Here is a 25,986-nt window from a genome sequence, read left to right on the forward strand (position 1 = left end):
ATGGATGCTTCAATTTCGGGTGACTGCTGGCTGATATTTTTTGGCTGGGTGGCTCCCCATCCTGAGAATACCAGCCTTCAGCCATGTGGCTTTACCTTGCTGGTATCAAAATTGTTGGGGACTGCACGCAGTTTTTTAAAATGTATTTTACTGCAAGATATAGATTCACCTACCGGCGGCTGTGATTGGTTGCAGTGAGACAGCTGTCACTCAGCGTGGGGGCTTGTCTGACTGCAAGCAATCATAGGCGCCGGTGGGCGGGGAAAGCAGTGAATATGAGATGGAATAATGAGCGTCCGGCATTTTCAAAAGAGGAAAAGCCGCCAGAACACTGACAGCTGTGCAGTGCTGCGCTGCTGATTTGGTGAGTATGAGAGAGGGGGTGAGAGGAAGAGACCGACCGACACAGTGAGAGATTTCTTTTTTTGACCAGACGTGAATTTACTCAACAACTGGGCATGCCCAGAAACAAAAAAATGGATCTGTCGCCTGATTCCGTCAATTGACGGATGACGACGGATCCAGCGCCCATAGGCTTCCATTGTAAAAAAAAAAAAAAAAGAAAGACTGACAGCGCCAGATCTGTTGCCTTCCATTTTTTTTGCCGGTCCCAAAAAACGCTCCTTTGGACGTTGCTTCCAGCGGCCGCACAGACAATTTTTGCTGGATCCGGCTCACGCCGGATGAAACGCGAGGCCATGCGGCACAATCGGGCGCTAATACAAGTCTATGAGGAAAAAAGCTGATCATACTTCCAAGGTCTCGGCCTTCACCCGATCATCCTGTTCATTACAAGAAACAAAGTTTTGTGCCTTTTGACTTTTTGTCCCCCTTTATGCAGCATCACTGCCATCAAGGTAATGGCAATATTGCCCCATTCACATGACTGAGTCTGTATATAAAGGTCAAAGGGCTAAAAGCGCTGCGGAATATTAAAAAGAAATGCATTTCATTAAAGAAACCACATATGATACTTAGCAGCAGTTAGTAAACCTCCCCACCTCCTAGTCTTTTGTTGTTTGCAGTGCTCACATCATATAATCAGTGCTGCGTCCAATCTGTGAGCTCAGAGGCTGCCCAAATAGGTGACAAAATCCACTCAGAACTCAGTTATTGGCTGCAGAGGTGGCCACGTGACATCAGTGCTGCAGACAATAACCAAAACCGGGAGCAATGATGGTGACTAATTGCAGGACCCAGGGAGGGGGAGTACAGCACAGTTGATTTTATAAACAAACTGTAGCTTTTCTGAAACCAGAAAACCCCTTTGAAACTGGGAGCGGCGTTTTTTATTATGATTTTAATACACACATCTCCATTATGGAAACATTAAGGTTTCTGGTCTTTGACTCATGGTATCACTCACAAGCCTTTTGAATATAATGGACAATGTGACAACTTCCTAGAGAGTTTTTTGCTGGGCTAACATACATCTAAGCAACACTATGGGTCCCCAAGGATTGAAGGATCGTATAGCAGCCTTGTAGTAACAAATGCTAAAGAGTACCTGTTGGATCACCTGATTCCCCTTCTCAGGGTTGGCCGGGGGCCCCCTTCTCAGGGTTGGCCGGGGGCCCCCTTCTCAGGGTTGGCCGGGGGCCCCCTTCTCAGGGTTGGCCGGGGGCCCCCTTCTCGGGGTTGGCCGGGGGCCCCCTTCTCGGGGTTGGCCGGGGGCCCTCTTCTCGGGGTTGGCCGGGGGCCCCCTTCTCAGGGTTGGCCGGGGGCCCCCTTCTCAGGGTTGGCCGGGGGCCCCCTTCTCGGGGTTGGCCGGGGGCCCCCTTCTCGGGGTTGGCCGGGGGCCCCCTTCTCGGGGTTGGCCGGGGGCCCCCTTCTCGGGGTTGGCCGGGGGCCCCCTTCTCAGGGTTGGCCAGACCCATTGTTGGGTAATAACGTTTAATGTTGAGAACAACTCTTTAAGCTTAAAATCCCATTTTCTCTATTTCCCCTGTACGCCCGGCTACAATTGGTTAACATCATTATATTCCCGCCACGTCTAGATGTAGTTTAAGGCAAGAAACTAGTCACTTATTACAAATCCTGAATATCTAAGCAGCAATACTTCAAGCTCCATCTCCCCCGCATAAGATTTATAAGACAAAAACATCTGCCGTCATTAGCAAAACAAACGGATATTAATTTCCCTGAAATCCATCAGTTGTTTGCATTTTCGGGGAAGTTTTTGTTCTTTTTCTGCAATGGTTCATGATAAATGTGTGTGCTTCCAATCATTCATTGTGTGCTTTGTGTCGCTGAGTATTGTCCTGAGTTATCGAAAGAAGAACAAAATCAAATTTTCAATCTTCAGTGTAGAAAGAGCCAGGTTTTCTGTAGCCAATTCTTCTGCGGCTGTCATAATTACTGGTATTAATGTTTTATTAGTAACACATGTATGAGGGCTTTTAGTTTCAGGCCTGTTTATTAGTCAGCAGACACCTAGTCTTGTTTGTAGGTTAAAGGCGTCTTATATATATATATATATATATATATATATATATATATATATATATATATATATATATATATATATATATATATATATATAATTGCCTCGGTCTGTCTGTCTTGCTCCAAAATTGTGTCCTTACGGTGACAAACAGCGGATTGGCCGCAGGGCTCGCCATTGCCCTGCCCCCCGCACGGATTGGCCGCTCGCCTCGCCCCCCCCCCGCACGGATTGGCCCCTCGCCTCGGCTCCGCCCCACCCGCATGGATTGGCCATGTCCTTACGGTGACAAACAGCGGATTGGCCGCTGGGCTCGCCATGGCCTCGCCCCCCCCACACGGATTGGCCGCTCGCCTCGGCTCCGCCCCCCCGCCCGCACGGATTGGCCGCTCGCCCAGGCTCTGCCACCCACACGGAATGGCCTCTCGCCCCGAGGTGAGCGCATCAAGGTCCTGCAGCGGCGGAACACACACACATAAGAACAGACACACACTTACTCTCACACACACCTCACACACACATCAGATCGCATCCACATACTCACAACATCCCGTGATATCACTTGCTTCTCGGCGGCGATACTGTGTAGTGACCTTCCAGGACCTGCCGGAGGATCACATGGCCGGAAGCATGTGGTATCTCCGGATGTTGTGATTGTGTGAGCGCGTATGTGCGATATCGTCAGTGTGTGTGTGCGTGTATGCGATCGGATGTGTGTGAGTGTGTTCTGATGTGTGAGTGTGTGTGTGTGTGTGTGAGTGTATGCGATCGGATCTGTGAGTGTCGGCAGAGGAGCACGGCGTGCAGCACAGCTGCTGGGACCGCCCACCGGTGGGCACAGGGAGAAGTGGGGTGTGTGTGTGAGTGTATGCGATCAGATGTGTGCGTGTATACTGTCTGATGTGTGACTGTGGAGCACGATGGGGGGTGCACAGCATGGGGGATGGAGCACGATGGGGAGTGCGCAGCATGGGGGATGGAGCACGATGGGGAGTGCGCAGCTGGGGGGATGGAGCACGATGGGGGGTGCGCAGCATGGGGGATGGAGCACGATGGGGGATGGAGCACGATGGGGGTGCGCAGCATGGGGGATGGAGCACGATGGGGAGTGCGCAGCATAGGGGATGGCGCACGATGGGGAGTGCGCAGCATGGGGGATGGAGCACGATGGGGAGTGCGCAGCATGGGGGATGGAGCACGATGGGGAGTGCGCAGGCACGATGGGTGCGCAGCATGGGGGATGGAGCACGATGGGGGGTGCGCAGCACGGGGGATGGAGCACGATGGGGAGTGCGCAGCATGGGGGATGGAGCACGATGGGGGGTGCGCAGCATGGGGGATGGAGCACGATGGGGGGTGCACACCTCCCCCCAAAACACACACACACACCGCCACACACGCACTGCACAACACACCACACACACACTGGGAACCACAAACACCGCCCTACACAGACACCCACACACACAGACAACGCCGCACACACAAATATACGCACATACCGCACAACACACACACTGCACAAAACATGCCTCCCCCCAAAACACACACACCCCACACCCACACAAACCGCGCAATGCACACACACAACGGTACACACACAGCGCTCCACAAACAACGCAACACACAAACACCGCTCTCACCCCCCGCCACACCCAAACACCCAGAACATGTACAGCGCCCTACACAAACACTTGGTAACTACACACAACAACATCTCATATATATATATATATATATATATATATATATATATATATATATATATATATATATATATATATATATATTAATGTGTGTATATATGTGTGTATGTCTGCCAAAGGAATTCACACCGCCGCATTTACAATCACGAAATTTTGCCCAGACACTCCATGTGACTCAGGGAACGTCATAGACTATGTTTTGACGGGAAAATTTAACCCCGCGCTTTTACAGTTACTCTACAAAAGCCTGCTTCCATTAAACTGAATGGAAGTGGGAGCTACAAGCTATTAATAGCAACTGTCAGTGGTTGCTATAGGAACAAAATAAACTGTTAGTATAAGAAGCTTATGTGTGAGGTAATATGATGTCGGTGGTGAGACGGCTAGAGAGAGAGACAGACACAGAAATGGAGACAGACTGATACAAATACAGACAGAGACATAGACACAGACAAAGAAACACACAGAGAGACTGACAGACAGCGACACACAGACGGAGACTGGGAGAGAGTTACTATGTTTCCATGTTTTCATAGGAATCCTGATGCAGTGTCACCAGTTCCCTCCACGTTCATGATGTCATTAAAGTATTTTAGCAAGTTTGGAGGGCACTTGGCTTAGTATAATTTGTAATCTGTAGAAAAATGAGCCTGCTGTTATTCTATCCTGACTGTAAAGGGTGCAGGATGTGGGGCCATCACTGCTGTTCATTTTTTCAATGTGCCAGCAAATCTGAACACTCTCATGGGCAATTAGCGGACATTTAATTCAAGGGTACTTCTAATTAGGAGATTCTTTAGGAGTGCCCTCTGATGAATTTCTTTATAAATGTTAATCTAATTTAGCTGTAATACATTTTTATTTTATTTCTTTCCGATGAACATCAACATAACTCTCCAAACCGTGCGTCTCATTCATGTGTATTTTACTCGCGCATGCACACACACATACGTGTGTGTGTGTGTGTGTGTGTGTGTGTATAATAAATATATATATATATATATATATATATATATATATATATATATATATACCCCACAGTTCAAAAGTTTAGGGTCGCTTAGATATTTCCTTACTTTTGAAAGAAAAGTACATTTTTTTTAATGAAGCGAATATTAAATAAACAAATCCCCTCTATACATTGTTAATGTGGTAAATGACTATTCTAGCTGCAAACGTCTGTTTTTGAATGCAATATCTACATAGGTGTATAGAGGACCATTTCCAACAACCACCACTTCAGTGTTCTAATGGTACATTGTGTTTGCTAACTGTGTTAGAAGGCTAATGGATGTTTAGAAATCCCTTGAAAACCCTTTTGCAAGTATGTTAGCACAGCTGAAAACAGTTTTGCTGATTAGAGAAGCTATAAAACTGACCTTCCTACTACCTACTACTACCTACTGACTACCTTGAGCTAGTTGAGAATCTGCTGGAGCATTATATTTGTTGCCTCCATTAAACTCTCAAAATGGCCAGAAAAAGAGAACTTTCATAAAAACTCGACAGTGTATTCTTGTTCTTAGAAATGAAGGCTATTCCATGTGAGAAATTGCCAAGAAACTGAAGATTTCCTACAACAGTGTGTACTACTCCCTTCAGAGGAGAGCACAAACAGGCTCTAACCAGAGTAGAGAGAGAATTGGGAGGCCGCGCTGCATAACTGAGCAACAAGACAAGAACATTAAAGTCTCTAGTTTGAGAAATCGACACCTCACAGGTCCTCAACTGGCAGCTTCATTAAATAGTACCTGCAAAACTCCAGTGTCAATGTCTACAGTGAAGAGGCGACTCCGGGATGCTGGCCTTCAGGGCTGAGTGCCAAAGAAAAAGTCATATCTGAGACTGGCTAATAAAAGGAAAATATTATTATGGGCAAAAGAACACAGACATTGGACAGAAGAAGATTGGAAAAAAAGTGTTATGGACAGACGAATCGATGTGTGAGGTGTTTGGATCACACAGAAGAACATTTGTGAGACGAAGAACAACTGAAAAGATGCTGCAAGAGTGCCTGACTCCATCTGTCAAGCATGGTGGAGGTAATGTGATGGTCTGGGGTTGCTTTGGTGCTGGTAAAGTGGGAGATTTGTACAATGTAAAAGGGATTTTGAATAAGGAAGGCTATCACTCCATTTTGCAACGCCATGCCATACCCGGAGGACAGCGCTTGATTGGAGCCAATTTCATCCTACAACAGGACAATGACCCAAAGCACACCTCCAAATTATGCATGAACTATTTAGGGAAGAGGCAGGCAGCTGGTATTCTATCTGTAATGGAGTGGCCAGCCCAGTCACCAGATCTCAACCCTATTGAGCTGTTGTGGGAGCAGCTTGACCGTATGGTACGCAAAAAGTGCCCATCAAGCCAATCCAACTTGTGGGGGGGGGGGGGGGGGGAGCATGGGGTGAAATATCTCCAGATTACCTCCGCAAATTAACAGCTAGAATGCCAAAGGTCTGCAAAGCTGGAATTGCTTTAAGGGAGCATTCTGTGCCGAAAGCAAAGTGTGAAGGAGAAAATTATTTCATGTAAAAATCATTATTTCTAACCTCGTCAATGTCTGGACGATATTATCTATTCATTATGCAACTCATCTGATTAATAAAAGTATGATTTTTCATGGACAAAATTGTCCAAAATTGTCTGGGTGACCCCAAACTTTTGAACTGTAGTCCGTTCTCTAGTGTAATGTGTCCGTGTCCTGTGACCTGAAATGTTTTTATCCTCTGCTTTTCCAAGTGACGTCCCTGAGCAAAATCAGTTTCTATTGGATGTTTTTAGGTTTTCTTAAAAGCAATTATGGATGATTCGGTCTCTACCAAAACTTTTATGTTCTTTTATAAGTTTATATTCAACATTATAAAGAATTCAAATCTCAAATTGCTTGTAAAAAGGAAAATCTATAGGTTATTATATATCCTCTACTTACTCAAAAACAAATGGATTTTGAATTCTATAGTTCACTGCTTGTTGGCTGGGTTAGCGGCCACCTCTGCATTCAGTGGTGGCTGATTTCGTATGCAATATACGTGCTCTTGCAAGCTCATAACTATAGAGCTTGTGATTTATGTTCTGAAGCTGGACGGATCTGCGCTGTTCTGGTTTCTGAGCGCGCACAGTTTGGAGCAGTGATGCCGAGCATGCTGCTGGTCCAAATTATTAATCATTAGGAAGCACTATGTTAAGAACAACCCACTGGAGTGGCTCTTTATCTCGAACTCCGCTGCCCCCTGTCCTATACTCCTCTGTCGCCTTCATCATCTTGTTCCATTATTGCTCCCTTCAGTCTCCAGAAGTTTATGACCTCCCGACTGTTGCAGTGTTTCATGGATCGCACTGGAGGTCACAAGTCAATACAAGTCTGAGGGCCTCGTTCTGGCTCTTATAGACTTGCATTGAGACCTTGTGACATAACTTCTGACTTCTGACCAGTCTGAAGTTAGAGGCACAAGATCATCACACGGGACCAAAATTGTGCTGAAAAAGCATGAAACTCTTGAAAGTCCTGGAAGGAAAGTATAAGACCAGGGGCAGGGGACTTAGATTTAAAGCGTCACTCCAGCGCTAAAAACCCCCGGGAGTGATGGTTTACACCTACTTTTAATTTATGATAAGTCTAGGTAAAAATTGTCTGATTATTATCCAAAAAGCTCAGACGATTTCCATCTGAAGAGCCAACTTCTCTTATACATCAATAGCTTAAAATGTGTAAATCCATAAAAATCAGATGATGATGTTTTTGGGTTTTTATTGCACAGTCATAAACTGGATGGGCGAGTGTCATCTGAGAATAGTGCGTGCTGTGATTATTTCCTCCACATGGACCGAGCGTCATCCATCTGAGCAGCTTTATTGATTTGCATTGGTACGAGTGTTTTCCGATTTTTACTCAAACGGCGCAAGTCCATATAATACACTTGTCTGATCGAGCCCTAAACCCAACTTTAATATACCGTATTTTTCGGACTATAAGACGCACTTTTTTCCCCCCAAATGTTGGGGGACCGTGGGGGGTGCGTCTTATAGTCTGACTGTAGGGCTGCGGGGAATGAGGGTGCTGCGGTGGAGCTGGTCATCGGCGGCACGAGCAGGCTGTAGCAGCTTGCCGTGACCACGTGGACCCGCTCATTTAATATGCACGCCCATCATCCCGCCCATCATCTCTCAGCGCGGAAGCCGGCGCTAACAGGTGGGCGGGGTGATGGGCGGGGAATGCGCGCATATTAAACAGCCTGTCCGCATGATCACCCCTGGCAACTACAGTCTGGAGTGATCATGTGCGGCTGTATTCACTGCCCCCCGTGCATCATCATCAGCGCGGGGTGCAGTGAATCAGTATACTTACCGGCCACGATCCCTGCAGCACCACGATGTCCTCCTGTCTCTGCCGGCCGCAGCTGTGTGGAGACTAGCGTTGCGCACAGCAATGACAACATCGCTGTGCGCACGTGTCCACACACAGCTGCTGCCAGCGCAGACAGGAGGACATAGCGATGCTGCAGGGATCATGGCCGGCTCCACATCCAGAAGCGCTGCTGCTGACACAGATGGAGGAGGAGCGATGCTGCAGGGAGTGAGGTAAGGTGAGTATGAACGTTTATTTTTTTTTTTTATGTGCCACAGGATGGGGGTATATGAGCAGGATGGGGGTATATGAGCAGGATGGGGGTATATTATGAGCAGGATGGGGCCATATTATGAGCAGGATGGGGCCATATGCCAGGATGGGGTATATAGCAGGACGCGGCCATATGTCCGTATATAGCCGGATGCGGCCATATGCCAGGATGGCGGTATATAGCAGGATGGGGGCTATACCAGGATGAGGGACATATACTGTATATACAAGGCAGGAGGATCATTACCAGGATGGGGTACCTTAGTAGAGAATTTGGGGACATTACCCCCATAAGTGTGTCATGACCACATTTTTTGCTTAAAATTTTATTTTCCTCCTCTAAAACCAGGGTGCGTCTTATAGTCCGAAAAATACAGTAGATCTGAGAACTTACAGTTAATCAGCTAAAAAAAATTCTTCATAATTCCATATTGCATAATATTTTGTGCCCGTAGGGTAAATTTTTCCAGTTGTAACGGAATTCCTGTCCGTTCTCCTTCATGAATTGTCATAGCTGGTTAAAAGGGATATATTTACATTGGGCTAATCGAATTGCATTGCCACTAGACATGTGAAATTATGTTTGAGCCTTTTGTATCGCAGTTGGCACCTTCATTCTTCTGGTCACAATTATTATTATTATTTTGTATTCTTAAACGTATTTTTTAATGTGAAAACCTTTTAATTGTGATCTATGATGATGATTGCCTATTGTCGACAGTGTTAACAGGTTTTTGTTTTCATTAGGACTGAATCCTGGCAAATCTGAACTTAAAAGCACTTTACCCCATGACCCTATTCAAGTAAAAGGTTTGTGATCAGTTCTACTATGTTGTTTTTTTTTCTTTTTGTCCCTGTCCACTTTAGCTGTAGTTTTTTGTTTTTGTTTTGTTTTGTTAAATAGAGCCATTGCCAATTTATTAGATACATTTGCAATGTAACACTGGCAAAGCCTGACATTCCCATTCAAACTGAGTTGTTTACAGCAGCCAATCTGAGAAGGGAGAGCAGTTGCCTCAACCAATGATAAGACAGGGGGCGTGTCTCAGACCACCTCAGACTCCCTGTGGACACTGTAGTTGAAATTGTAGTCACTGATCACAGCCCTGCCCTTTATGGAGCGGAGCTAGAAATTGGCCTGATAATAAAAATGATGATGATGATAATAAATGGCAAGTAAGAATTACTTGATTTTACTGATTAACATGTAATTTTGCGCTGTTGACTGGATAGTGGCTTTAAAGTTAAATGTCCTATGTGAGCTGAACCTCTGTACCTCCCAAGACAACACTTCTTGCACCTGATAATGGTAAGGCTACTTTCACACACCAGTTTTTTTCCATCAGGCACAATCCGGAAAAAAAACGTGTAAAATTGATCCGGCGCCGGATCCGGTTTATCCCCATTGATTTGTATTAGCGCCGGATTGTGCCTGATGGCCTTACGTTGCATCCGGCTTTTGCCGGATCCGTCATTATTGCCCAAAGCGGCGGCAGAGGAATCGTATCTTGTAACGTTTTTTTGTCCGGCAAAAAAAACGCATCGCACCGGATCCGACGCGATACGGCGTGTTTTACAATGGAAGCCTGTGGACGCCGGATCCGGCATAATGCGGTAAAAAAACGGATGCAGCCGCCGGATCCGTTTTTGTAAACTGAGCATGCTCCAATGTTTTTAAAAAAACGGATCCAGCAAAAAAAACGGACGAAAAGGATGCAAAAACGGAGGCGCCGGATCCGTTTTTTGATGGATCAGGTATATTGGAACCGTCAAAAAAAAGGATCAGGCACATCAGTTTTTGCATATTCTGCGCCGGATCCGTTGCATCAGGCACACGCCAGATTGTGCCTGATGCCAAAAACTGATGTGTGAAATTAGCCTAAGGCAGAACTCCCAGCGTAACAGAGTATGATGGTGTCTCTGTAACTGCATAATTATTCAACATATAAAATTGTGTCATACATCGCAGCAGATCCTTCAAATGTATCTGTCTGGCCTAGGGATAACTTGTGCAGTATATTCCTAAGAGCAATACATTTGAAGTCTCTTTCCAGCCACTCATGGCACATGCGCAGGATACAGGGACGCTGGGCCAAACATTCTCATGAGCATGATTCTGGTTCTGCTCTATTACACTATTCGTTTGTCATATCACTTAGTTTCTTATATGTCTTGGTTTCTGCACTCCCTCACTTATACCCCCCTCCTACACCACCTGTGCCTTCTCTCTATATCAGCCCCTCTCTCCTTCCCTCTCCCATGTATAACATTGAGGCCTTACTGACATTTTCAACCATTCAAAACCATGCACTACCCCCACACAGTGCACAAAACGCTCACACAAAACACTGAATCACCTGCTCTTTCTCTTTTTCCTCCTCCTCCTAGCTGCTGGTGACATCTCCGCCAACCCCGGGCCTCCATCCTTTAGTACATATAACTCTCATCCTGCAACACATAGAAACCCTGCTCATCTTATCAATATCCAGTGCTCACCTTCTCCTGCCCCTTTTAATTGCGCACTTTGGAGTGCAAGGTCAGTGTGCAACAAACTCTTCTACATTCATGACTTCTTCCTCTCCAACGCCCTGAACCTTCTTGCTCTAACGGAAACCTGGATCCAGCACTCTGACACCACCGCTGCTGCTGCTCTCTCACATGGTGGGCTTCAATTCTCACATACGCCAAGACCTGAGAACAGATCAGGAGGAGGTGTTGGTCTGCTCCTCTCATCCCAGTGGCTCCAGGTCATCGCCCCAGTACCCTCACTCATCTTTCCTTCGTTTGAAGTCCACATCATTAGACTCTTCAAACCATTCTCCCTGCGAGTAACAGTTGTGTATCGCCCTCCAGGCTCCTCCCGTCAGTTCCTTGATCATTTTGCCACTTGGCTTCCACACTTTTTTTATCCTGTGACCTTCCCACTCTCATCATGGGGGATTTCAACATCCCTATTGACAACCCACTCTCCCGATCTGCCACCCATTTTCTTTCTCCAACCTCATCCTTCGGCCTCTCACAGCTCACTAAGTCTCCTACACATGAGGATGGGAATACGCTGGACCTGGTCTTCTCCCGCCTCTGCACTCTTCATGACTTCACCAATTCCCCCTCTCCCACTCTGACCACAACCTCCTATCCTTTTCCATCACAAACTGTCTTCAAACTCGGGATGCCCCCACCCATATCACCCATACAGAAATCTAAACGCCATCAATACCCAGCTGCTAATGAACAATTTGCAGTCCTCCTTGGCTCCCATCTCCTCCCTCTCCTGTGCAGACTCTGCAGTGTCACATTATAATAAGACATTGCAGAGTGCCCTGGATGAAGCTGCACCAGCTACATGCAGAAAAAAAACACACAGGAAGCGTCAGCCCTGGCACATGCTTCAAACACGTTTCCTACAGCGCTGTTCTAGGTGTGCTGAGCGTCTGTGGAGAAAATCCTTTTCAGCTGAAGACTTCATCCACTATAAGTTCATGCTCAAAACCTATAACTCTGCTCTCCATCTGGCTAAACAAGTATACTTTACCACTCTCATCACTTCACTAGCCAACAATCCTAAACGACTCTTTGAAACCTTCCACTCCCTCCTGAGCCCTAAAGCACAGACCCCGGTCACCAACCTAAGCTCTGATGATCTGGCCACTTTCTTCTTACAAAAGATCGACATCCGCAAAGAAATCTTTGAAAAATCCCCTCAGAGCCTAGATCCGCTCCTCTCCCTCACCTCAGGCGCACTATCAATATTTGAGCCTGTCAGAAGTGACCCGTCTCCTTGCCTCTTCCCGCCCAACAACATGCACCAGCGACCCTCTTCCCTCACATCTCCTTCAGGCTCTCTCCCCAGCTGTCACTACCTATCTAACCAAAATATTTAACCTCTCTCTTTCATCAGGTATCTTTCCTTCATCATTTAAACATGCCATCATAACCCCTCTACTTAAAAAACCTTCCCTCAATCAGAACTGTGCTGCTAACTACAGACCAGTTTCTAACCTTCCCTTTATCTCTAAGCTCCTGGAACGCTTGGTCCACTCTCGGCTAATCCGCTATTTATCTGAAAACTCACTTCTTGATCCCTCTCTATCTGGTTTCCGCTCTTTACACTCCACCGAAACGGCCCTCACCGAAGTCTCAAATGATCTATTAACAGCAAAATCTAAAGTCCACTATTCCCTATTGTTTCTCTTGGATCTCTCAGCTGCTTTTGACACTGTGGATCACCAACTTCTCCTCACCATGCGCCGCTCTATTGGCCTCAAGGACACCGCTCTTGCCTGGTTCTCATTCTACCTCTCCGACCGCTCCTTCACTGTTTCCTTTGCTGGCTCTTACTCCACTCCTGTCCCCTTCACCTTCGGGGTTCCTCAAGGCTCAGTCTTGGGCCCTCTCCTTTTCTCTCTATACACCACCCCTATTGGACACACCATCAGCAGATTCGGTTTCCAATACCATTTCTATGCTGATGACACCCAATTATATACATCATCTCCAATCATCACCCCTGCTTTGTTAAAAAATACCAGATATTGTCTGTTTGCTGTCTCTCAAAGCATGTCCTCCCTCTATCTGAAACTGAATCTCTCCAAAACTGAGTTTCTTGTGTTTCCTCCCTCTACCAACCAACCTACACCTGACATCTCAATTACCTTCAATGATTTAAAGGGGTTATCCGGCTTATTTTAACTTTTTTTTTTATTATTACCCTATTGGGCTACATTGGGGCAGGTAAGTAGATAGTGAGCACTTAACCTGCCCTGCTGTCAGCCCCTCTCCCCCGGCTCATAGCAGTCATGTGACCGCTGCTGCCGCGATTTTGCTGCTTCTGGTCATTTCATGTCAACATGGGCAGGACCATGTTGACATGCAAATCTGTGAACAGCTTGTTGCCGCCTGCTGGGCGGCTACAGTGCGTGGAGTCTCCGCCCCCTTCCCTGCACCCTCCCACACATTCCCCCACACCCCGCACTCTCTCCGCCCACTCTGTCGCTGCCAGCACCGGGCCCCCTGCTCAGGATAGCAGGAGTGCCCGTGCGGTCTGTGTCCCGCTCTAGCCCCGGAGTGCTGATACTGCAGGAGTGCAATGCAGTATCAGCAACTTCTCACCCTGCAGCGCGGGCAGCCTCGGGGATGACGAGTGCTGCTGTCAGGAGGTTATATGAGATCATTACCTGCTGTGACGATCTTCGCTTCACTCCTGACGTCAGCGCTGTCACTGCCTTCTATGCCTGCTACGTTCTCACGTCAGTAGCGGTGACGTCATGGGCGATACTGCTGAGAACGCGGCGGGCATAGAAGTCAGTGACAGCGCTGATGTCAGGCGTGCAGGAGATCGTCACAGCAGGTAATGTAACTCGCTATCTTCCTGACAGCAGCGCTCGTCATCCCCTGCAGTGACCTGGGTGTTGTGAATGTTAGTTATGTCTTGGCTGCTGGGAGGCTCCCTCTGCTGGCCAGGAAGGGTTTGGACAGAGACCAGGTGGGTTGTGCAGTGGGTGTTTCCTTTCCTAACTCTCTGCTTATTTAAGTCCTGGTCTGATTGCAGGCTGTTGCCGGATGTCAGTTGTTCTTTGTATCTCCAGCCTGCTTAATCCTGCTCTACATTACATCCACTCCAGATAAGTTCTTACTCTTTATTTATTGCCTGGTTCTTTTGCTTATCTGGGTTTGTCATTTGTTGGGGTTGGTTTCAGTTTATTTCCTTCCAGGGATTTTCCCCCTTAGTGGATTGTTGAGGAACTCCCTGCAGTTCTGTGTGGAGTATAGCTCCTTTGGGTCCATGTGTTTGTGGCTTGTTCAATTTGTTATAATTCTTGTTTTCTGTCCATTGGTATGACAAGGGCACCTGGTATAGGACGGAGTTCAGATCGAGCGATCTGAGGGCCTTTTTGTACTATCAGGAAGTTGGTATTTTGCAGGGTTTTTCTCTGGCTACCATCAGTCCCTTTCCTGTCCTTTCCTATTTTAGTCAGCGGGGGCCTCACCTTTTGCTAATCCTGTCATCTACCTGTGTATTGTGTTTTTCCTATATCACCGCAGTCTTTGAATGTGGGGGGCTTGCTATTCTTGTCTATTTTCTGAGGCAGAGAGTTATTCATCTTTCCTACCTTTTAGGATAGTTAGTTCTCCGGCTGGGTTCGCGGTGCACAGGATGTTAGTTCACCCCTCGGCTACTTCTAGTTGTGTTGGTTAGTAAGGGGATGGCGGCCAGATTAGTTGCCAAGCCTCTTGTCATCTTTTTGCCAATGATTTGTGGTGATCTTCCATGGTTCCGGATCATAACAGTACATCCAGCCTTAACGAACCATCTTTCTTAGCAACAAAGACGAAGCCAGCACCCAAAGGAGAAGATGAGGGCCGAATGTGCCCCTTTTCCAATGATTCTCTGATGTATGACCGCATGGCATCACGTTCGGGCACAGACAAGTTGAAAATCCGCCCCTTGGGAAATTTACAACCAGGCACCAACTCAATGGCACAGTCACAGTCCCGGTGTGGGGGCAGAGAATCAGATTCCTGGTCATTAAATACATCACGGAAATCAGACAAGAAAGCCGGAACATCAACTGCCTAACCAGACCCTGGAGACCTATTTACGGTGTTTTATTTCTGCGGATCAGGATGACTGGGTTTCGTTTTTGCCTTTGGCTGAATTTGCCCTTAACAATAGAGCTAGCTCTACCACGTTGGTGTTCCCCTTTTTCTGCAATTTTGGGTGTCACCCTAGGTTCCTCTCAGGGCAGCTTGAGGCGTCTGACTGTCCGGGGGTGGATTCGGTGGTCGACAGAATGCAGCAGATTTGGGGGCAGGTAGTGGATAAATTGTTTCAGTCCCAAGAAACTGCCCAAAAGTTTGCCAACCGGCGTCGGACTGTTGGTCCCCGGTTTAAAGTAGGGGACATGGTGTGGTTGTCCTCTAAAAATATTCCTATGAGAGTTCCGTCTCCTAAATTTAAGCCCAGATTTATTGGACCTTATAAGATTTCGGAGATTATTAATCCTGTATCTTTCCGTTTGACTCTGCCTGCGTCATTTAAGATTCACAATGTCTTCCATAAGTCCTTGTTGAAGAAACATGTGGAGCCGGCAGTTCCTGCAGCAGCGCCTCCTGACCCTGTTTTGGTACAAGGGGATCTGGAGTATGAGGTTGAAAAAATTCTGGATTCCCGTTGCAGTAGGCGTCAGCTTCAGTACCTTGTGAAATGGAAGGGTTATGGGCAGGAGGATAACTCTTGGGTTGTGGCTTCTGACATTCATGCGGACAGGTTGGTTCGCGCCTTCCATCATGCTCATCCCGAGCGACCCGGTGGCGTGGGTGAGGGTTCGGTGACCCCTCCTCAAGGGGGGGGGGTACTGTTGTGAATGTTAGTTATGTCTTGGCTGCTGGGAGGCTCCCTCTGGTGGCCAGGAAGGGTTTGGACAGAGACCAGGTGGGTTGTGCAGTGGGTGTTTCCTTTCCTAACTCTCTGCTTATTTAAGTCCTGGTCTGATTGCAGGCTGTTGCTGGATGTCAGTTGTTCTTTGTATCTCCAGCCTGCTTAATCCTGCTCTACATTACATCCACTCCAGATAAGTTCTTGCTCTTTTAATTTATTGCCTGGTTCTTTTGCTTATCTGGGTTTGTCATTTGTTGGGGTTGGTTTCAGTTTATTTCCTTCCAGGGATTTTTCCCCTTAGTGGATTGTTGAGGAACTCCCTGCAGTTCTGTGTGGAGTATAGCTCCTTTGGGTCCATGTGTTTGTGGCTTGTTCAATTTGTTATAATTCTTGTTTTCTGTCCATTGGTATGACAAGGGCACCTGGTATAGGACGGAGTTCAGATCGAGCGATCTGAGGGCCTTTTTGTACTATCAGGAAGTTGGTATTTTGCAGGGTTTTTCTCTGGCTACCATCAGTCCCTTTCCTGTCCTTTCCTATTTTAGTCAGCGGGGGCCTCACCTTTTGCTAATCCTGTCATCTACCTGTGTATTGTGTTTTTCCTATATCACCGCAGTCTTTGAATGTGGGGGGCTTGCTATTCTTGTCTATTTTCTGAGGCAGAGAGTAATTCATCTTTCTTACCTTTAGTTCTCCGGCTGGGTTCGCGGTGCACAGGATGTTAGTTCACCCCTCGGCTACTTCTAGTTGTCTTGGTTAGTAAGGGGATGGCGGCCAGATTAGTTGCCAAGGCTCTTGTCACCTTTTTGCCAATGATTTGTGGTGATCTTCCATGGTTCCGGATCATAACACCTGGGGTGACCTATTGATGTTAGCTCAGGTCACTGCATTACTCTCCCAGCCAATGGGGAACATTCTGTTCTTCACTGACTGGGACATTGACTCTGGTATGGATCGTCGAGGGACCCCTTTATTGGATTACACCGGACCCGGATTTGTTTTTCTTTTCAATAAATTGGTGAAAAAGGGAATGTTTTGGGGAGTGTTTTTTCAAAAAAACCTTTTTTTGATGTTTTTTTTTTTTTTTTTTTTTTATTACTGACTGGGTTTGTGATGTCAGGTATCTGATAGACGCGTGAAATCACGAACCGCAGGGCTTGATGCCAGTTGACATTACACATCTGGCATCAACCCCATATATTACCCCGTTTGCCACCGCACCAGGGCACGGGATGAGTTGGGGCGAAGCGCCAGGATTGGCACATCTAATGGATGCGCCACTTCTGGGGCGGCCGTGGCCTGCTATTTTTAGGCTGGAGAGTGTCCAATAACAGTGGACCTTCCTAGTCTGAGAATACCAGACCACAGCTGTCCGCTTTACCTTGGCTGGTGATCCAATTTGGGGGGGGACCCCACGTTTTTTGTTTTAAATTATTTATTTAATTTAAAATAACAGCGTGCGGTGCCCTGTGTTTTGAATTACCAGCCAAGGTGAAGCTGCCAGCTGTGGTTTGCAGGACCCCACGTCGTTTTTTTTTTTTAATTTATTTTTTGGCTAAATACAAGGCTAAGCACCCTTTTGTGCCACATGAAAGTCACAAAAGAGTGCCAGCTTAGAATATGCAGGGGGGTGGGACATTATATATGTCTTTCTCATCTATTTATCTATCATCTCTCTATCCCTCCCTCTATTCATTCATTCATCCCTCTATCTCTCTGTCTCTATATCTATGTATTCATCGCTATATCTACTCATCTCTATATCTACTCATCTCTATATCTACTCATCTATTTATCTTTCTTCCTGCTTCCGTTTTTTGCTGTCCGCAAAAAAAAACGGAAGGCACACGGATGTATCCGTGAAAAAAATGGACCATTTTTTTGCGAACCTCAAAAGCGGAATGGTCATGTGAATGTAGCCTACATGTGTTCCCTAGGGGGGTAGGGTTCGGTACAGAACGAGGGGGAGGGGGTCGGTACAGAACTCTGTGTGTGTGTGTGTGTGTGTGTGTGTGTGTGTGTGTGTGTGTGTGTGTGTGTGTTTGCGTGTGTGTTTGCTTGCAGAGCCTGATGTGGTGTGGGGCGCAGAACCCGGTGTGTGTGTGTGTGTGTGTCTGTGTGTGTGTGGGGGGGGCGGGAGGGTTGCAGAGCCTGATGTGGTGTGGGGCGCAGAGCCGTGTGTGTACGCGCACGCGTGTGTGGGTGTGGGGTGCAGAGCCCGATGTGGGGCTGTTATTTCCATTGCTAGAGTGATAACAGATCAGGTGCTGGGGCAGAATACTGACAAGGAATGTGTGTGCAGAGGTCTGGCAGGGGGCGTGGCTGGACACTGAGGCTGGGCGGTACCAGTTCTGACTGTGAGGTTTAGCACAGGAAGTTATCATGTTTGCTGGAGCTGAATGTAAACAAAGAGCTGCAGAGAATAAAGTCATAATTCAAGAGGAACAAAAGTTAGAAAACAAAAAATAACAATGTAGGGGTGTTTTATATGACAATGCAGCACAAATAAACTCAAAATTTTTTGGTAAGCTAATGTCGGACAACTCCTTGAATCATAATTCCCAAGCAGCTCCCAAGCAGCATGCTCGATGTCTTGGGGTCATATTTGACTCAGAACTCTCCTTCATTCCTCATATACAATCACTCACTCACACATGTCACCTACATCTCAAAAACATCTCCAGAATCCGACCATTTCTTACTTTCGAAACAACAAAAACCCTTACTGTCGCTCTTATTCATTTCCGCCTGGATTACTGCAACTCTTTGATTGGTCTCCCTCGGACCAAACTCTCCCCTCTCCAATCCATCTTGAATGCAGCAGCCAGGGTCATATTCCTGTCCAGCCGCTTCACCGATGCCTCCACCTTGTGCCAGTCACTACAGTAGCTACCTATCATCTACAAAATACAATACAAAGTCATATCCCTCACCCACAAAGCTCTCCACAGCTCTGCACCACCATATATCTCATCCCTCATCTCTGTCTATCATCCCACCCGCCCCCTTCGTTCCTCAAATGATCTTAGACTAACATCCTCCATAATACGAACCTCACACCTCCGTCTCCAAGACTTTTCTCGTGCCGCGACAGTTTTCTGGAATGCACTACCCCACAGAATGCGACTAATATCCAGCCCCCAAGTTTTTAAGCGTACATTAAAAACACATCTCTTCAGACAAGCTTATCATAATAACGTCCTAACGTAACTCTCCCCCGTTCCACCTTCTAAATGCTACTCGTAACCTTCTCTCTCCTATTTCTGTCCTCACATCCTACATACAACCAATAGCACGTAAGGGCACCCAAAAGGATACTGTCTAAAGACCAGATCAATCATCTTTATATGTAACCAATAAACTAGCATAACGATAGCCGGCCAGATCTACAAGTGTGCTTCACCTCTTGTGTCCCCCTTCTTCCCCATAGATTGTAAGCTTTCGAGCAGGGCCCTCATTCCTACTGTAGCTGTTGAATTATGTACTATTTTGTTTTGTTTTAGTCTATACAACGATATTATTAATGTCTGTATTTGGGACGTCGGTGGCAGTACTATAAGCTGAGATAAGGATTTGAAATTGCATATACACACACGCTACTTACAGAAAGTTAGGGATATTTGGCTTTTGGATTAAATGAATTTAATGTCACCTCTGAGCTTTTGGATGCTCATGCCTAACTGTTCAATGTTTCAATACTTTTTGGACATTTTGCTTTTCTCTAATAAGGAGCTTAATGACAAAATTCACGACAAAGTATTTGAACCATAAATTGCCAGATCTGAGCCCCTTGTGATATGACTCTAGGTGACTGTAATATACTTGTGGGGTATACCACCCTGTAACATATGTGGTTGTAAATAACTCTTATGGATCACTACCTTGCATAAAGATAATTTATTAGGAATAGAAGTCTATACGTCTTGTACAGTGCTAGTATCATGAATAGGAGTTCCTGGTTGTAGATCAGTAAATTGATACCTTCTTGATCTAAGGAAAACAATACAGGGAAGAGTATTACCATTTGGGAACTCATATATATTGTACTGTGCAAGCACCACTATAGGGCTTTCCATCCCATCCCTATATCAGGGTCAGGGAGAGGGAGAGCCGACGTGGAACGGGGGCGCCCGGTAACTTATGGTGTCATACCCTCCGTTGTTAGGTAGGGATACACTACCCTTATAGGGCTATATTAGTTTCCCTTCCCTTTCCTAAAGTGAGTGTGTATATAAAATTCCTTGGTTATTTACAAGGATATCATGATCCATTCTCATTTATGTTTGTGTGTCTGTCTGTGGGTACATTTTAATGAATATTAATAAAAATTGCACATTTTAAAATAGGGTTGAGATTACTTCTACATAAATGCCCTACTTTTCAGGATAAAATATCACTGTAGCCTGAACGTTTTACATTTTCCATAAATTTCACCCAAAAGCAAAATATGCCTAGCTTTTTGTGAGGTGTGTGTGTGTGTGTGTGTGTGTGTGTGTGTGTGTGTGTGTGTGTGTGTGTCTCTACACAGCTGAGAGACGACGTGTATGTCTATGCAGCTGTCACTGTCATCTGAAGAGTTACTGAGGATCTTGGTGTGATCCTCCGGCAGTGACACAGTACAGCAGGCATAGACTGTTGCTGCAGGACTCAGGCTGAATGTGCATTCACTTAATTACCTGGCGCATTCGCCACCGAGATACCGAGGATTGCGGCCTCAATACTTGGGCATTAATACAGCAGGCATCGGGGGCTAAAATGTAAGATACCCCCTGAAAATAGGCTCTAGCACATTTTCTTTTTCGCTCCTAATTGGGAGACCCAGACAGTGGGTGTATAGCTACTGCCTCTGGAGGCCGCACAAAGAACTACACTTAAAAGTGTAAGGCCCCTCCCCTTCTGGCTATACACCCTCCCGTAGGAGTACGGATTCCTCAGTTTTAGCTTTGTGCGCAAGGAGGTCAGACACGCACGCATAGCTCCATTGTTTTTAGTCAGCAGCAGCTGCTGACTATGTCGGATGGAAGAAAAGAGGGTCTATACAGACTCCCAGCATGCTCCCTTCTCACCCCACTTATGTCGGAGGTGTTTGTAAGGTTGAGGTACCCATTGCGGGTACGGCGGCAGGAGCCCACATGCTGATTCCTTCCCCATCCCTTTTTACAGGGCTCTGGGTGAAGTGGGATTTACCGGTCTCCAGGCACTGAGACCGTGCTCCATCTACAGCCCCTGGAGAAGATGCTGGATGGAGCGGAGTACATCAGGGACATGGCCCTGCTTCCTTAAGGTACTCTGTGTCCCCGTGCATTTGGCGCTCACACCGCAGCATGCTGGGTGTTGTAGTGCGCCGGGGGACATCAGCGCTGCGGCGCCTGTGCCATGGCCTCATTCAGCTTAGCTGAAGCAGGCACACTTATGGGAATCGGCCGCGCCGGCCGCTGGGACTGCGGCACGGCTGGCACTTGTAGTGCGCCGGGGACTTCAGCGCGGCCTGCGCTTTTACGGCGGCCGCGCTGATAACTACAGTCCCCGGCTTTTGCGGCCTGCTTCCGTTCGTTCCCGCCCCCAGACCTGCCAGTCAGGAGAGGGGCGGGACGCTGCCCACGTCTAGGACTCGGTCGCGCCGGCCGCTGGAACAGCGGCGCGGCTGGCACTTGTAGTGCACCGGGGACTTCAGCGCGGCCCGCGCTTTTACGGCGGCCGCGCTGATAACTCGAGTCCCCGGCTTTTGCGGCCTGCTTTCGTTCGTTCCCGCCCCCAGACCTGCCAGTCAGGAGAGGGGCGGGACGCTGGCCAGTGCATCAGCGCTGAGGGCTGGAGTCGTTTTTACATACTCCAGCCCTCACAGTCAGCACAGAGGGGACACTGTTCCCGCACTTTTGTTTGGGAACTCCCACGGACCGCCCCTCTCCACATAAGCCGGCAGCCATTCTTGCTGACACGCTGAGCTGCAGAGGGGAGCCGGGGAGACCCAGACAAGACATTCTGCAGCCTCTTACCCGCTGTTCAGCGGGCGGTAAGCAGCCCTCAGGGCTCACCCCCTCTTGTGCTCGTAGTATTCTTAGTATTTTGTTGCTACAAATACTTGGTATTACATAGCGCTGGTCGCCTTTTGGCTATAGACTCTCTCACATGCAGAGAGCCAGCAGCATGTCGCCCGTAAAACGCAAGGGTGCCAAGGCACAGACATTATATGCTTCCTGCACCGCATGTGGGACTTTTCTACCGGCAGGCTCCACGGACCCCCATTGTGTGCAGTGCTCGGCCCCTGCGGCGCTTGCACAGTCGGGACCTCTGCTGGACGTGACCCAGGGTGTACCACCTGTGAATGCTGTCCAGGTGACAGGAACTGAGTTTGCAGCTTTTGCTGACAGAATGTCTCTCACTATGTCACAAATTCTTGACACATTGCGAGCTAGGCCTGTACTTCAGACCACGGACACTGTGCATGTATTGCCCCCTGGTCCCCCTCAGCTCCTAGCTCCGGGACGGGCATCTACACCTCAGGGTGAAGACTCTGACTCGGACGATGGCCCCGGGCAGCCTAAGCGGGCTCGTTATGACGGGCCTTCACATTCATCTCAATGGTCTGGATCCCAGCGGGATGAATCTATGGGTGATGAGGCGGACGTAACTGATCAGGATTCTGATCCTGGGACCGCTCTCAATCTAGATACACCAGATGGTGACGCCATAGTTAATGATCTTATATTTAACATCAATAAGATGTTGAATATTTCCCCACCAGCTCCTCCTGTAGAGGAGTCAGCTTCGCAGCACGAGAGAATCCATTTCAGATACCCTAAGCGTACATTAAGCACTTTTCTGGACCACGCTGACTTCAGAGACGCAATCCAGAAACCCCACGCTTATCCTGAAAGGCGTTTTCCTAAACGACTTAAAGATACACGCTACCCTTTTCCCTCTGAAGTGGTCAAGGGTTGGACCCAGTGTCCAAAAGTGGATCCTCCAATTTCCAGGCTTGCAGCTAGATCCTTGGTTGCTGTTGAAGATGGAGCGGCACTTAAAGATGCCACTGACAGGCAGATGGAGCTCTGGCTGAAATCCATCTATGAAGCGATTGGAGCGTCATTAGCGCCTTCTTTTGCGGCCGTATGGGCACTCCAAGCTATCACGGCCGGGCTTGCGCGAGTCGACTCAGTCACACGTGCATTTGCCCCGCAGGTAGCACCATTGACCTCGCAAATGGCGGCATTCGCGTCGTACGCGATTAATGCTGTTCTGGACGCTACAAGCCGCACGGCAGTGGCGTCAGCCAACTCAGTTGTTTTGCGTAGGGCTCTGTGGTTGAGACATTGGAAAGCAGATTCTCATTCCAAGAAGTGCTTAACCAATTTGCCTTTTTCTCGTGACCGATTGTTTGGAGAGCGTTTGGATGAAATCATCAAACACTCCAAGGGTAAGGACTCTTCCTTGCCGCAACACAGACAAAACAAGCCCCAACAGAGGAGGGGTCAGTCTGGTTATCGGTCCTTTCGAGGACAGGGCAGGTCCCAATTCGCCTCGTCAAAAAAGACTCAAAAGGACCAGAGACGTTCAAATTCTTGGAGGTCTCAGTCACGCCCAAAAAGACCAGCCGGAGGAACCGTTGCCAAAACGACGTCCTCCTGACTTGCGGTCTCCGATGCCCACACCCGCGGTCGGTGGGAGGCTGTCCCACTTTGGCGACATTTGGCTAGCAAGCGTCAAGGACCGTTGGGTGAGAGATATTCTATCTCACGGGTACAGGATAGAGTTCAGTTCTCGTCCGCCAACTCGTTTCTTCCGAACTTCTCCACCACCAGACCGAGCCGATGCTCTGTTGCAGGCGGTGGCCGCTCTAAAGGCGGAAGGAGTGGTGACCTCCGTCCCTCTTCAGGAACAGGGTCACGGTTTTTACTCCAATCTGTTTGTGGTCCCAAAAAAGGACGGATCGTATCGTCCCGTCCTGGATCTGAAGTTGCTCAACAGACACGTAAAAGTCAGGAGGTTCCGGATGGAATCCCTACGCTCCGTCATAGCCTCAATGTCTCAGGGAGATTTTCTAGCATCAATAGACATCAAAGATGCGTATCTCCACGTGCCGATTGCACCAGAGCATCAGCGTTTCCTACGTTTCGTCATACACGACGAGCACCTACAGTTCGTAGCGTTACCCTTCGGTCTGGCAACAGCCCCCCGGGTCTTCACCAAAGTCATGGCAGCAGTAGTAGCTGTTCTGCACTCGCAGGGTCACTCGGTCATCCCGTATCTAGACGACCTGCTTATAAAGGCATCCTCTCAAGAAGCATGCCAACACAGTCTGAAGGTGGCGCTAGACACTCTCCAGACTTTCGGGTGGATTATCAACTTTCCAAAGTCTCATCTAACCCCGACCCAATCTCTGACTTATCTTGGCATGGAGTTTCATACTCTATCAGCGATAGTGAGGCTTCCACTGGACAAGCAGTGCTCGCTACGGACTGGAGTGCAATCTCTCCTTCAGAGCCAGTCGCACTCACTGAGGCGCCTCATGCATTTCCTAGGAAAGATGGTAGCAGCAATGGAGGCAGTCCCGTTCGCGCAGTTTCATCTGCGCCCTCTCCAATGGGACATTCTGCGCCAATGGGATGGGAAATCGACGTCCCTCGACAGGACTGTCTCCCTCTCTCAGACTGCCAAGGACTCTCTACGTTGGTGGCTTCTCCCCAACTCATTGTCACAGGGAAAGTCGTTCCTTCCCCCGTCCTGGGCAGTGGTCACGACAGATGCGAGCCTATCAGGGTGGGGAGCGGTGTTTCTCCACCACAGGGCTCAGGGGACGTGGACTCAGGAAGAGTCCACCTTGCAGATCAATGTTCTGGAAATCAGAGCAATCTATCTTGCCCTGCGAGCCTTCCAACAATGGCTGGAAGGCAAGCAGATTCGGATTCAGTCGGACAATTCCACGGCGGTGGCGTACATCAACCACCAAGGGGGAACACGCAGTCGCCAAGCTTTTCAAGAAGTCCAGCGGATTTTGACGTGGGTGGAAAGCAGAGCGTCCACCATATCTGCAGTTCACATCCCAGGCGTGGAAAACTGGGAAGCGGACTTTCTCAGTCGCCAGGGCATGGACGCAGGAGAATGGTCCCTTCACCCGGACGTGTTTCAACAGATCTGTCTCCGCTGGGGGTCGCCGGACGTCGATCTGATGGCGTCACGGCACAACAACAAGGTCCCAGTTTTCATGGCACGGTCTCACGATCACCGAGCGCTGGCGGCAGACGCCTTGGTTCAGGATTGGTCGCAATTCCGACTCCCCTATGTGTTCCCACCTCTAGCATTGTTACCCAGAGTTCTCCGGAAAATCAAGTCCGACTGCCAGCGAGCCATACTCGTCGCTCCAAATTGGCCAAGAAGGTCGTGGTACCCGGATCTGTGGCATCTCACGGTAGGCCAACCGTGGGCACTACCAGACCGTCCAGATCTGCTGTCTCAAGGGCCGTTTTTCCATCTGAATTCTGCGGCCCTGAACCTGACTGTGTGGCCATTGAGTCCTGGATCCTAGCGGCCTCAGGTTTATCTCAGGGAGTTGTTGCCACAATGAGACAGGCTAGAAAACCATCCTCAGCTAAGATCTATCACAGGACGTGGAAGATATTCTTAGCGTGGTGCTTGGCTCAAGGGTTTTCTCCCTGGCCATTTGCATTGCCAATTTTTCTTTCCTTCCTGCAGTCTGGGTTGGAAAAAGGTTTGTCCCTTAGCTCGCTTAAGGGTCAAGTCTCCGCGTTATCCGTATTCTTTCAGAAGCGCTTGGCACAGCTTTCTAAAGTACGCACGTTTCTCCAAGGAGTTTGTCATATCGTTCCTCCTT

The 25,986-nt window shown here is 48.0% G+C and overlaps 1 protein-coding gene across 2 annotated transcripts in view; it reads left to right on the plus strand.

Moving 5' to 3' along the window:
- Positions 1–25,986, plus strand: part of SLC30A9 (solute carrier family 30 member 9) — a 178,955-nt gene that overhangs the window by 41,972 nt on the left and 110,997 nt on the right. The window contains exon 3 of one of the 2 annotated variants that reach the window (XM_075347000.1): positions 9,521–9,583. The exons of the other annotated variant lie outside the window; for it this stretch is intronic. Within the exon in view, the coding sequence (XP_075203115.1) occupies positions 9,521–9,583 (63 nt within the window). The remainder of the gene's footprint in view (positions 1–9,520; positions 9,584–25,986) is intronic. 2 annotated transcript variants of the gene reach the window in all.

This window comes from Anomaloglossus baeobatrachus, chromosome 1, assembly GCF_048569485.1.
Source record: "Anomaloglossus baeobatrachus isolate aAnoBae1 chromosome 1, aAnoBae1.hap1, whole genome shotgun sequence".
NCBI classification, from domain to species: domain Eukaryota; kingdom Metazoa; phylum Chordata; class Amphibia; order Anura; family Aromobatidae; genus Anomaloglossus; species Anomaloglossus baeobatrachus.